Source organism: Echinops telfairi, unplaced genomic scaffold (assembly GCF_000313985.2).
Source record: "Echinops telfairi isolate 266 unplaced genomic scaffold, ASM31398v2 ScPeMD7_5592;HRSCAF=6446, whole genome shotgun sequence".
In the NCBI taxonomy this organism is placed as follows: Eukaryota; Metazoa; Chordata; class Mammalia; order Afrosoricida; family Tenrecidae; genus Echinops; species Echinops telfairi.
In genome coordinates this window covers 8073061-8085618 of record NW_022109491.1, presented here as the reverse complement: position 1 = coordinate 8085618, position 12558 = coordinate 8073061, and the positions used below count along the sequence as shown (strand labels likewise).

The 12558-nt window shown below is 48.6% G+C and overlaps 1 protein-coding gene across 1 annotated transcript in view; it reads right to left on the bottom strand.

Moving 5' to 3' along the window:
• Positions 1–452: 452 nt before the first annotated feature.
• Positions 453–12558, bottom strand: part of ZNFX1 (zinc finger NFX1-type containing 1) — a 25851-nt gene continuing 13745 nt past the window's right edge. The window contains exons 6-13 of the mRNA XM_004698315.3: positions 11343–11451; positions 10064–10311; positions 8122–8261; positions 7074–7228; positions 6551–6696; positions 5573–5683; positions 5189–5284; positions 453–3943 (exon numbers count right to left, since the gene is read on the bottom strand). Of these exons, the coding sequence (XP_004698372.1) occupies positions 1502–3943; positions 5189–5284; positions 5573–5683; positions 6551–6696; positions 7074–7228; positions 8122–8261; positions 10064–10311; positions 11343–11451 (3447 nt within the window). The 3' untranslated portion in view covers positions 453–1501. The remainder of the gene's footprint in view (positions 3944–5188; positions 5285–5572; positions 5684–6550; positions 6697–7073; positions 7229–8121; positions 8262–10063; positions 10312–11342; positions 11452–12558) is intronic.

Here is a 12558-nt window from a genome sequence, read left to right as displayed (position 1 = left end):
GCAAAACATTAAGAGAGTGCAACAGAACAGCAAAGGAATGGAGCGTCGAGGTCCCCAGGGAATACTGAAGGTGTACTTTGGGGCCAGGGCATGGTGCCCCAATAGACTGGACTGGAAAACGCTCCTAAAGGCCAACAAACAATCCTTGAACTACCAAAAAAAGAGTTCCCCAAGCTGGTGGCCAGCAAGCCACATACACATCTCATTATCCTTTTAAGGGCTTTGCAAATTTGCATGTACAAAATCTCTCTGGGCCAGCTCAAGAAGCTGTTAATAGGGATGAAAAATTATACCTTGCAGAGGTTGGAAAAGTTGGTGTTTGAAACTGGGTAGGACTCAACCAGCCATATATTATAAAACCTACAACAGAAAATGGCCTCATGTTAGGCCTGTCACCATGGCGTCTCCAGCCACCTATGGTGCTTTTAACAGCTGAGGACAAACACCACAGATTTTGTCATACTGTTTTTATTAATTGGCTTTATAGGCTAAAGTGCATAGTAAAGAAAAAAGGAAGTGCATACGTAGGAAAGGGAGGTTTGTTGCGCCAACATTAGAAAGGACCTGAGATGACTAAGATTCTGTTCTAGGGACGACCAGACTGAGGGAATGAATGGATACATGTGCAGAAAAGTGGCAGGCCTAGGGGACACTCCTGGTGTGGGGCAGAAGCTGCTGCAATGCTACCCCTGCCCAGGTGAAAGCTGCAGAAGAGGCTGTCGGGAGGAAGGGTCCTGTTTTGCAGAGGTGCTGCTGGTCCAGAGTGTGGGCTCTTCATTCCATCCAGGGCCGAAGGGGAACCAGCATCGCTCCTGTTCTCCCAGGGCAGGCAAAGAAGCTCCCACCCCAAGTGCAAGTCAGAGGCAAGGCTCCACCTTTGCTAGGCAAGGCTTGTGACCTTGGCCCCTCCCACCTCCTAACTTGGAGGACCCACACCTGTCCCACTCTCAGTGAACAGGTAACAGGCTCAACTGGTGCTGTCTAGAGACGTTTGCTTACGTGCCTCCAGCTCCTGGAGTCCGAGTGCCCAAGGAGGCAGGAAGGAAGGATTCTTGTGCTCCTTGAAGGGGTAAGTGTAGTTCATAGACAGCTCCTCTGGGTCTCAGCATGAGAGCTAGCTTGCAAGAAGACTCGGTCTGTTGAACTCAGCTGAAAAATGCCCAGCAGCACTGCAGAAGAAACATCTGCCCAAGTCATGACCCAAACAGCCCCTCCATGGACACCCCACACATGCTCCAGGGAGCGTGTCCACTAACTTGCAGGACGAGAAGAAAAAGGAATCTGTGAACACTGCTCAGTTCTGGAGGTAAAGTGCTTACACTAGCGCAGGGGTAAATCTAGAAACAATGTGGGCAAGCCCTACAAGAGGATCCTTAAGTAGGTATTAGGATTAAATGGACAATAATTAAAAAAAAAAAAAAAAAACTTCGGTTCCTTTATAAGAGCTAATCCCAGCCACACGGGGGCCAGGGCAGAAGGCAGCGGGAGATGGGCCATCTGCCTACATCATCCTACGGATCTCCTCAAAGTTCATCAGGTTGTTGGCAGTTTCCGACCAAGCGGCGTGTTGGGCTCCATCCATCTCAGAAGCAAGCTGGTTGGTACTTTCTAGAGTATGGTTGACCCCGCCGATGACCGCCTTACAGTCAGGACATGTGCCCCTCTGCATGGCTCCCCCACAATCGCTGATGGCGTAGATGTGGCCATTGGGGCACTTGAACCAGTGGCCACGAGGATAACCCATAGCACTGACAATCTGTACTCGCTCTTCCTCGGAGATGCCCAGACCAGAGCAGGGCAGGCTGGCTTTCAGTGCTTCCATCTTTTCCTGCACAAACTGCTCATCCTCCTGGGTGAACTTGGATGTGCTCATTAGGATTTTCTGGACACTGCTGACCTCTTCCGCAAGGCTACCTCTCACCTTTCCCTCGGCCATCTTGCAGCGAGCCAGGAGATTTACCAGGTACGTGAGCCTCTGGATTTCACTTTGGAGGTCACTCAGTTCCTGGGTGGTGAAGCTTAAACGCTTCTTTTTGAGCCACTCGTGAACCTGGTTTAGTCGGGCACGCACATTGCTCTGTTCAAAGACGTGCAGCTTCTTCAGGGAGTCCCACATGCCAGCCAGGCGGTCGTAAAAGTGGATGCAATTCTCAACAAGCCCCAGGCCCTTCACAGACAAATTTTTCTGGGCCAACTTCTTCTGCAGCATGAGGAATTCTTCTGGAAGCCATTGGTAGACGAGGCTCTTCTTCTCCAACAGGGCTTTCAGTTGTTCCTGGCTGGCTGCAATTTCCCCTGCAGAGCCCTGGATCTTTTCCTTGACAACCTCAATCTCTTCCAGCCGCTGTTTGATGCTGGTTCCATATCTCAGGTTTTTGCGGATCGGCACCTGGCAGATAGGGCAGACCTTTAACTTGACGGCAACTTCGTCATCTTTCTGCTCGTTCATGTAGTGGTCCAGGCCTTGCACCTCAAAGATGTGGTTGCAATCTTCTAGCTGTACAAAGCGGGCATCGGGCTCATCCTCAAAGCCAAAGAAGATTTGGGTCACCTCATCCTGGTGGCAGACACGGCACTTCTTAGGACACGGCTCCCCGCACAGACCAATGCAGGGGTGGCCGCAGTCCAGCAGCTTAGTACAAGGCACGTAGCATGGGGGTCGGTCACAGGGCTCGGAGCAGAGCTTGGTGCACTGGTAGTGCTGGCAGTGCCAGACGCAGGGCTCCACGCAGGGGCTGCACAGCTCGCCACACTTCTTCTTGCACTGGCTGTGGACACAGCGGTTCTGGCAGGTACGCTGGCAGGGCGGACACTCGCCGGTGCATGGCTCCTGGCACTTGTGTGAGCAGATGAGTAGGCGCTTGCAGGGCTGCTGACAGCGTTCATGGAAGCGTCCTTCAAAACAGCTGTGGCAGGAGCCAGGGCAAGGGTGCCCGCAGTCCAAGAGGGTGCTACACTTGGTGACGCAGCTGACTGGCAGACCAAACTTGATGTCGTCCACTTGACCACACTCTACTTGCTGGCGATGCCCACACTTGAGTTCGGTGGTGACCATTTCTGAACACCACTGCACGCATTTCTCCCCACATGGGTGGCTGCATCTGTGCCCACAGGCCAGAAATTTGGGGCAAGGCTCTTGACAGCAGAAATCTGACTCGGGTACAGAACAAGGAACCATTTGTTCGTGGCCACACTGGGGAATGGTTTTGGGGACCTTCACCTCACAGGGCCGACATGGCTGGAAACAAACCAAGGGGCACCGGTGCCCATCTCCACAGATGACCTTCTGGCAGGGCTTCATGCACTGGAACTCCTTGTGTGAGGCGTCATAGGGATGGCAGGCCCGGGTACAGACGTGCCCGCAACTCAGCCGGAACTCACAGGGCAGGTTGCAGCCTCCTTCAGGCACTTTCTGGAAGTCGGAAGCTTTCGATACCATAGTGTGGGTGTTAGGGTGGTTCTGGCAGCACAGCCGCAGCTCAGGGCCGATCTGATGGTTCTCTCGAAGGGTATGGATGATCTTGCTCCACAAGGGCACCTTGGCCAGCATCTGCATGTTTCCAATGCAGTACATCCCCTTCTTGGCCCGGGATAAGGCCACACAGATGCGGTTGGAGATCTGGAGAAAGCCCACCTTGCCTTCTTGGTTGCTACGCACTAGCGAGAGGAGGATGATGTCATTCTCTTCCCCTTGGTATTTGTCCACCACGTGTACCTTCACCCCAGCGAATGTCTTGGCAGGCATGAGTTTGCGCAGGCAGAAGAGCTGGCCAGTGTAGGTGGTGAGGATGGTGATTTGGGAGGGCAGGTATTCCTGGCACAGGAAGTACTTGCACAGCTCCACAACAAAATGAGCTTCATGCTGGTTCTGGTGGCTTTTGCCTTCCTGGATTTTTTGCTCAGGGAAATTGTGTTCAATAAAGAAGATGTTGGAAGAGACACCCTGAAAAGGCAAAGAAGTGACATGTTAGAAGGTTCCCTCCTGGCAGCTGGCAGTTCTTTTCTTGTTAGCTTTACAAGCATCAGCCACCTGCACATAGAAAAAGGTCTTGGTCTTGGTCCAGAGACCGACCAACCGACCGACGGGGGAATGCTTTTGGTACAGTCCACATCACAATCATTAGTTCTGAAGTTAATCAGTCACACTGTGCTTTGCTTTGGGGCCACAAATGTCCATCTTATTTTTCTAGATACTTGTGTGATAGGATATTTAATACAGCCATCCACTGTGGAGCTAAGAGAGCCAGGGAAGCAGCAGCACAGCAGCTATGAAGACGAAGACAGCGGAAACAGTGCAAACTGTTACCACGCTAACTGCTTTACATACACCGTGTCCTTCAATAGAACCATGTAATGACGCTTGTTTTACAATGACACTCAGAAGTCATATATAATTTGCTAAAGGCCACACAACTACTAAATGGCAGAACCAGGTTTCTGTGTGTCCAACTTTTATTAAAAAAAAAAAAAAAGCTGACACCAAGCCAGTTCTGACTCAGCGACCCTGCAGGGCAGCTAGGACAGAGGAGAATGGCCCAATGGGGTTTGCAAGGTTGCCATCTTTACAGAAGCCAATTCTCTCGTCTTTCTCCCTAGGAGCGGGGGAGGGTTTGGGCCACCCACTTTTTCATTAGCAAGCAGGCCAGAGAACCATTATGCTACCAGGGCTCCTTTTCCAGACTCCACCTCCTTTCAATAACCAGCTTTTTTTTTCCAATCGTTTTATTAGGGGCTCATACAATTCTCATCACAATCCATACATACATCAATTGTGTAAAGCACATTTGTACATTCATTGCCCTCATCATTCTCAAAACATTTCCTCTCCACTTAAGCCCCCGGCATTAGGTCCTCGACCAGCTTATTTTTAAAGCTGGCTGTATCCCCTTCGAAGCCGTGGTGACAAAGTGGTTACAAGTTGAGCTGCGATCTACAGGCTGAAACCGACAGCCTCACTGCAAGACAAATGGGGCTTTCTATTCCTGTAGAGTTACAGGAAATACTGTAGAGTTACTCCTGTAGAGTCTTGGAAACACAGCCAGTTCTACCCTATCCCATTGAGTTGCTTTGAGTCGACATTGACTCGATGGCATTGAATTTGGTTTTTTTTGGTTTGGTATTCTCTTCTGAAAGCTGATTTTTATCCTGAGTTTGAAAAGACAACTTCCTAAGTTGCAGACAGCCTCACCTTAATCTCTTCATACTTGAGGACAGAGGGGTGATTCTCCAGATCCTGGTAGATGTGGGGGGTCAACAGCCGGGCAATTTCAGGGCGCATGCGGTGCTGCAATAGGATGCGAAGGTCATTAGAATCATGAGCAGAGAATAAAAAATGAACAGTCTTTCTATCACATAGGTTGCAAGCAAAGCACACAGAGAGGAAACATATGAAAAGAATGATAGGGGGAAAGGACACAGTCTTCAGCCAGCAACCAATACGCAACAGGCTAATCTTGTAATCTTTTAAAGCAGAGAACAAAGTAAATCTGACAGTCTTTTCATTACTAAAGCAGGTTTCCTTCTGAGGCCTCTCTTGTTGGCATTTGGAAGTAAAAGAGGTCTAGTTTCTCACCTGGTAATTTAGTCGGACAAAGGGAATGTTTACTTTCACCAGCCGTTCAAATAGGGACACCTCAAGGTTGAAGTTTTTGGCCAGGTCATACACGTTGGCGCTGGGGCGCAGCTGTGGAGAAAGACAGGGCTGAGGATTCACTACTGAACACCGATTGTAGCCAGGCAGACAGTGACCCATCACGGACCATGGTGCTGGTAGCACAGCATGATGGATGTAACAGGTATCCCTGAAGTGTACACCTCAAAGTACTGATAATGGCATTTTTGGGGGTTATACATATATTACCACAATAGAACCAATGCCAACAAAACCAAAAGAAGCCATGAGAGGAAGAACAGGGGCTGGAAACCTAGGGAGCAAAGGTCAGGATGGGGCAAGATGCAGTGAAAGGGGCAGGGTGGGACTGTACTGGCCTTTGCAGAGTGCTTAAAGCAGCTTGAGGTTCACTATTAAGTGCAATGGAAGACCAATGGAGAACCTTAAGCTGAGTGACAGGATCTGATCGACTTTTTTCCCCCCCGCTCTTAAGGAAATGAATCAGGGCAGTGGTTCTCAACCTTTGGGGTATAACGACTCTTTCACAGGGGTCACCTGATTCCTAACAGTAGGAAAATTACAGTTATGAAAACTGTATTAAAGGGTCGTGGCATTAGGAAGGTTCAGAACCACTGGATCAGAGGGTAGCAACAGTTAAAGTCAGGAGGCAGAAGATGGTGTTCTTGTCATCGTCCACTGAAGAGACATCGGTGGGCTAGGAAAGCAGTGGGGGTGGGGGTGGGGTATAGATGGATGGTGCTGACTTTACAATGTGCCCTACATTGGAGAGCAGCTGCTCTTGACTGTGGGAGGCGAGGGCAGAGAACTCACAGGCCAGTGACTAATGAGCTCAAGGATTGCTAAAGCAGAAAGGCCAGGTCTTCTGCTCTGGTCCCACCTGCTAGAGGCCAGCCCAGTTTCTGGAGGCTCCTGCTGTACCTGCTGGTGGTCCCCAATTAGAATGAGGTGCTGGCAAGCCTTGCTCAGCGTGGCAATGGTGTGGGCCTCCAGGACTTCAGCTGCCTCTTCCACGATGACGATGCGTGGCTCCACCTTCTGTAAGATCTGGCGGTATTTGGCAGCACCTTGAGTTAGGAAAAGAGCGAGGGGCTGAGTAGATGCACAAGACCCACCTGTCTCCTGGCCACTGATCCTGTTGGAATCCCCTTTGGTCTCCTCCCTACACCTCGGTTGGTAACAGCTTAGTCCTCATGCTTATTCATGGCTGTTGTGACCATCAACTGCATGAGCAATGGCCTGCAAACTATATACCCATCTTGGTCACTGCTTGGGTTCCACACTCAGATCCCAAGCAGGCTCACCAAAAGTTTCGTAAATACACATGGCTTTCCACAACCTTTCCTTGAACCTACTGTGGACACTTCTCACCCACCCCAGGTAAGGTGATAGGAGCTTGGCACCAAGGTGAATGGCAGGAGCTGGACCGTGCCCCCACTCTCACCTGTGGTGGTCATCCCAACGACCTGGGCATCTTTGAGAATGTGCAGGTCTTCCCGGAGCCTCAGCTCGGCCATCCTCTCAGCTGATGTGCGGTACTGGCGTTCGAAGTTGAGGATCTTGCGGCGGGTGTCAGCCTGGTACATCTGCAGCCACAGCCTGGAGAAGGGGAAGAACCAGGGAGAGGAAGCCACATGCTGAGAAGGTGGGAGAACACCTTGTGTATGTGCAGGAGCCTAGGACCCTTGGGAGCTTGTGGGGAGGGAGAGAGAGACAGAGACAGACAAGAGACCCAGATGTACAGGGACCCCAAGAGAGACAAGATACCCAGATGGTACAGGGACCCCAAGAGTCCAAAACACCCATCACAACAGATAGGCAGAGAGCAGCATTTCAGTGGTCAGAAGCACAAGGAGGGGATACAATGGATGTTAACTACTGGGAAGAGAGTAAGGGGCTTCAGAATGAGTCCCTCACCAATTCTGTCTTCACTCTCCACCACCCTCCATGTGCTCCTTTTACAGGCAGGTACAACTTGTTGTCCTCCTTCCAGGGGCTTCCTGCTGCTCCCCAGATAAAATCAACTCCCGAGCCCAGCCCTCAGAGACTGTGAGGCCCACCCAGCCCCTGCCTGACACTTGGTTTCTCTATCCTTGCCTCGGCCAGGCTGGCTGCCATCTTTCAGCTCCCTCTGAACCTGGGGGCCTTTAACTGTGTGCTTCCTTTAACTCATTGGCTCCCCACTTTCTGCTGGCCTGGTTCCTGCCCACTCAGCATTCAGAGTTTGACCCCAATATAATTTTCTGGGATGCCACCTCAGATTCCATGTCATGTTTGTAGCATTCCCTACCAGCTCTTTTTACTGCATGTTTATGTTATGCCCACTTGTAACGTTTACTTGTGGAATTCTCCAATTTGTCTACTCAGAGAGCCTCTCAGCTCCATGAGGGCAGAGCAAGTGTGTATTTCATCCCACGGCTGCCCAATAGACCTCAGCTCCATGGTGGTGGTCAGTCAGTAGTGATGGGGGCTGTGGGGAGCGGGCCTGGTACCTGTACAACTGCCAACGAGAGTTCAGGTCCAGCTGCCAGATGTCCTGGATTTCACTGGCCTCGGCTTCAGTCATGGTGTTCAGTTTGAGCAGTTCATTCTTCACCCGCTTCTTCATTTTCTTTTTCTGGCTGCGCTGGACCTGCAGGCAGCAACAGTCAGGCTTGCCATCTGAGCAGCAGTGGGCTCATTCAAAGCCCAAAGTGAAGCCAGAGCAAGAAAAGGGGCTGCCATCCTCGGTGGAGTCCTTTGTGTGTCCCCCAGCCCCCCAGCAAATGTCTCCATTGCAAGGTATACAAGAGTGAGACCCGAAGAGTCAGTCAGCATGGGTTCCAAGTACCCTGTCAAGGGGGCTTAAAAGTGTTGGTGGAAAAATGGAATGAAAATATAATGGAATTTTCCCACAAACTTTTTGAAGTCCCTCAGACCTCTTGTTAGTGTTGGGACTGAGAGCACGCTCCTTACACCTCCATATGCCTCCACCTCCCCTTATTCAAAGAGCCAAACTCAATGCTGTTGAGTGTTTCTGACTCATAGTGACCCTATAGGCCAGAGTAAAGCTGCCCCTGTGGGTTTCTGAGACTATAACTCTTCACAGGAATAGAGTTTCACCTTTCTCCTGGGAGTGGGCTAGTAGTTTCAAACTGCTGGCTTTGAGCTAGCAACCCAATGTGTGTAACCACTACTACACCACTAGGGTCTCCTGTGTATGGGAAATGCAAATTAAGAGCAACCTCTTAGTTGGGTTGCAGGTTGAGCTGCCGAATTAACATCCGGGAACCTTCAGAGTAGTGCTGACAGTAGTTACCACTGCACAGTTGTTTCTTATCCTAAAACCTTTGTGCTGACAGGAAAGTGGGGAAGCAGGGTCTTGGTGACCACTGTACTCCTAGGGCCAGCAGTTGGTGCCTAGCAAAGGCTGTGGCACAGGGCCCGCAACGGTCATCTTAGAGCACAGTGTCTCTAACATGGCCAAAAGGTACCCCCTAGGAGAATGTGCTCTCCCAGCTCTGTCACTGAAACTGAGAACAAGCGGGATTGGCATTTGTGATGTCGGTATGTATCATAGATCTTCCCATACCCTCAAAACCAAGCAAAACCCTGAGGTCACAGGGCAGAGATGCTCATATACATGATGGGGCCTCAAGGAGCTCATGGAAAACTGCCATTATTTTTCAATTCTATTTTTCCAGGAACTAGGATTGTGCCTGCCTCCATCACAAATAGTGATGTTGAACTGAACAAACAGATTAGATCCAGATGCTAGCACGCAGCTATCAGATCTGCAGCTAGTTCACGTTCCCTTGGTTCGAAAATGCTGTTTGGGGTATCTTGTCCTTCCGCTACGTAGCAATGCATGGTGAATTCAGAGGACAAGGGGCCAGGCCAAAGGAAAGAGCAGAGGGAAAGTCTACAAGCAGAGACGGGGCATTCCAGCCATCCTGTCTGTTCCCAGGCTCAATGAGGCTGGATTCCAGAAACCAAGAGGATCCGCTTCATCTGCTCTATTTTAAGGCTCTAAAATTTTAATGCATGTTCACAGGCAGCCCTGGGAGCACCAAGCACGGAGATCAAAGTGTTTATGCGACCCATATGTGCTGCTTTCTTCTAAAACTGCTAGAGAAGAATCTTTCTCAAAGACGGCATTTCTTGGTAGGCCCTATGGAGAGCCATCATTTTTATACCTTTGGGAACTCGACCCACTTGCACTAGGGGTGAGGCTGCCAAAAGGGAACATAAAACCTATATTGTGAGGATGAGATGACCAGACTTTAATAGAAGTTGAGGAAAACAAGAGGCTCAAGTCAAAGCAAAGCTTTCAGGGTGTCCCAGGACTGTCTACTTCCCTGCCTACTGTCCTTCCCTCAGACCCCCGCAGCAATAAATGCCCTCTAGTCTCCCTCTCCTGTAAAGTCTTCCGGGGGCATGGGGAGGTGAGCTTACCTTCCACTCTCCCGTGCCTTGGTCTTGCCCAGATATTCCCTGGCCATGGCCATCCAGTCTCATGGCCAGAAGCATTTTTGCCAACACCTGGTCTGCTCCATTCTCTTCCTTCTTCTGCCTCCGGGGCCTCACTACCTCTTCCTCCTCAATCACCCGGTCTGCTTGAATCAGGTCGGCCTCCTCTGCGATCTTGATCAGCGAGGCCTCCTCCTCTCCTTCCTCTTCATCCTCCTCCCCTTCTGCCTGGGCTATGGAGGAAAGCAGGACAGGGATAATGGCTCTTGAAACCAAAGCATGGTAGAGGGCATCAATGTGAGCTCAGATGTACAAAGACATTCCCAAGAAGCACACGCAGGGTGACCATGAGGGAGGGGTGAAAGTTAGGGGAGGAAGACCCTGGTTTCTACAGTTTTAAAATCATGTGTGCATAAATCTTTTTAAAAGCGGCTTCTCTTAATGTCAAGTACACATAAATAATAATAAAACATATAAAATTCATATCTAGGTACCTTCCACATAATTTAAGCAGCAGATAACTGCTAGTTTTTTTGAAAAGCCTTGTGATTTCTTTGAAACAGAATTCAGTATTGTTCATTTCCTTGTGTGGTGTTTTTTAAAGGAGAATACTTTTACAACATATATGCTGTATCTATATTTTGAACAATAGATTGTCTAATTTTGACTGCCTTCAAGCTTCATGTAAACAGGATCACATATGTAAACAGGACCACACTGTATAAACTTTTCTGTGACTTGTTTTTCTGTCAGCCTGATGTTTCATTAATGTTGTTTGCTCGACATGAATTTATTCATTTTCTGTTGTACAGCATTTCAGATCTGAACAGACCCTAACTGATTTAAGCCTTTACAAATACTGATGGACATTTGTCTCTTCTGATTTTCTGTGAACATAAAGTGGTCGTGCCGATTTACATCCTCATTAGCAGTGGATCCGAGTTCTCATTACCCATATTCTTACCAATACTGGATTATATTAAACTTCATAAAATGTTGGCCAATCTGGTGGGTGTAGTTCATTGTGGCTTCAATTTCCCTAATGAGCACTCTTTCTTATGTCTACTGGCCATCAGGACTTCCTCTTCTATGGTACGCCTGTTAAAACCTTTATCTGATTTTCCTACCAAGCTATTTATCTTTCTTTCTCTTATTAACGCACAGCTATTTAAGACATTCTAGGCATTGCTGCTAAGGTCTACTGTGATGGTTTTTCCCACATTGGACCTAACGGGGTGATTCTGTGTAGACATGAACTTCTCACCTGCATTCTCAGGCCCTCTTTCACTCTGGGTGAAACAACCAACGCCGAGACCCAGCCACTCCAGCATCATGGACTGCTTCCGCCCCTGGAAGCAGACCCACTCGGCATCCTGAGGAAGGAAGAAATACCAGTCATGAGAATTCTCTGGCAATCAGTGTGTAGGCAGTATCAACTCTATGGCTCAAAATAATCCTTTAAAAGTTCTGCAATTGTAAGCTGCCTTTCCCTTGAGCAATGGGAACATTTACTATGGCTGGTACGGAATTTTAAAAATTGTGGTATTGCTTTTAAAAAAAGTCAAGATGGCCCGCCTTGCTTGATAAAACAAGGAGCCCTTGTGACGTGATGGGTTAAACACTGGGCTGCTAACTGCAAGGTTCAAAACCACTAGCCATTCCAAGGGAGAAGGATGAAGTTTTCTATTCCCTTAATGATTTAGTCTAGAAAACCCACAGGGACGTTCTACTCTGCCCTATGAGGTTGCTATGACACAGAATCGACTCCGTGCCAGTGAGTTTGGCTTTTGGTTTTGGGTGACAAAAATCAGGGGCCGTGGTAACAATGAACCTGTATTCCTGAACGGCAACAAGTTGTGGGAACCTGACTGCCGCCTCCCCTTTGTCAGCTTATCCCAGTCCTCCCTAATTTGTACTGTTTCACATTAGCCTGGGTCACTCACACCCATGATCTGATTCACCCCTTCCAGCCCATGAAATCAAGCATCCATTTCATGGGGTCAGTCGCTTAACAGAGGCCAACCATCTCAATTACATCTTGTAGTATCTCTGTCTTTCTTGGAATAGATCTTGTTGAAATATAATGGCTCCTTTTAAAGTAGCATATTAGCTTCCTGGGAAATTACATTATAAGAAACCCCTATCTAACACTTGTTATAATTATCTTTTGACAGCAGGAACACACATCAATCCTATCAGTCCACATGACCTAGATCTGTGCTAGCTTACCTCTTATTATAATTTTGTATATTATGTTAACAGCTTTGCAAAGATTAACTTGTTTATTCTAGTAACAATCCTATTAGACACAAAATAAGTTGATAATAAGAAATTGGAGGGGGGAAAAAAGGAAAATGAGCTGATTCCGGGAACCCAAGAGGCAAGCGAATTTTGGGAATAATGAGGGCAACAAATGTATAGATGTGTTTTATACAATTGATCTATGTATTGTGATGAATTGTATGAGCCCCAATAAATTG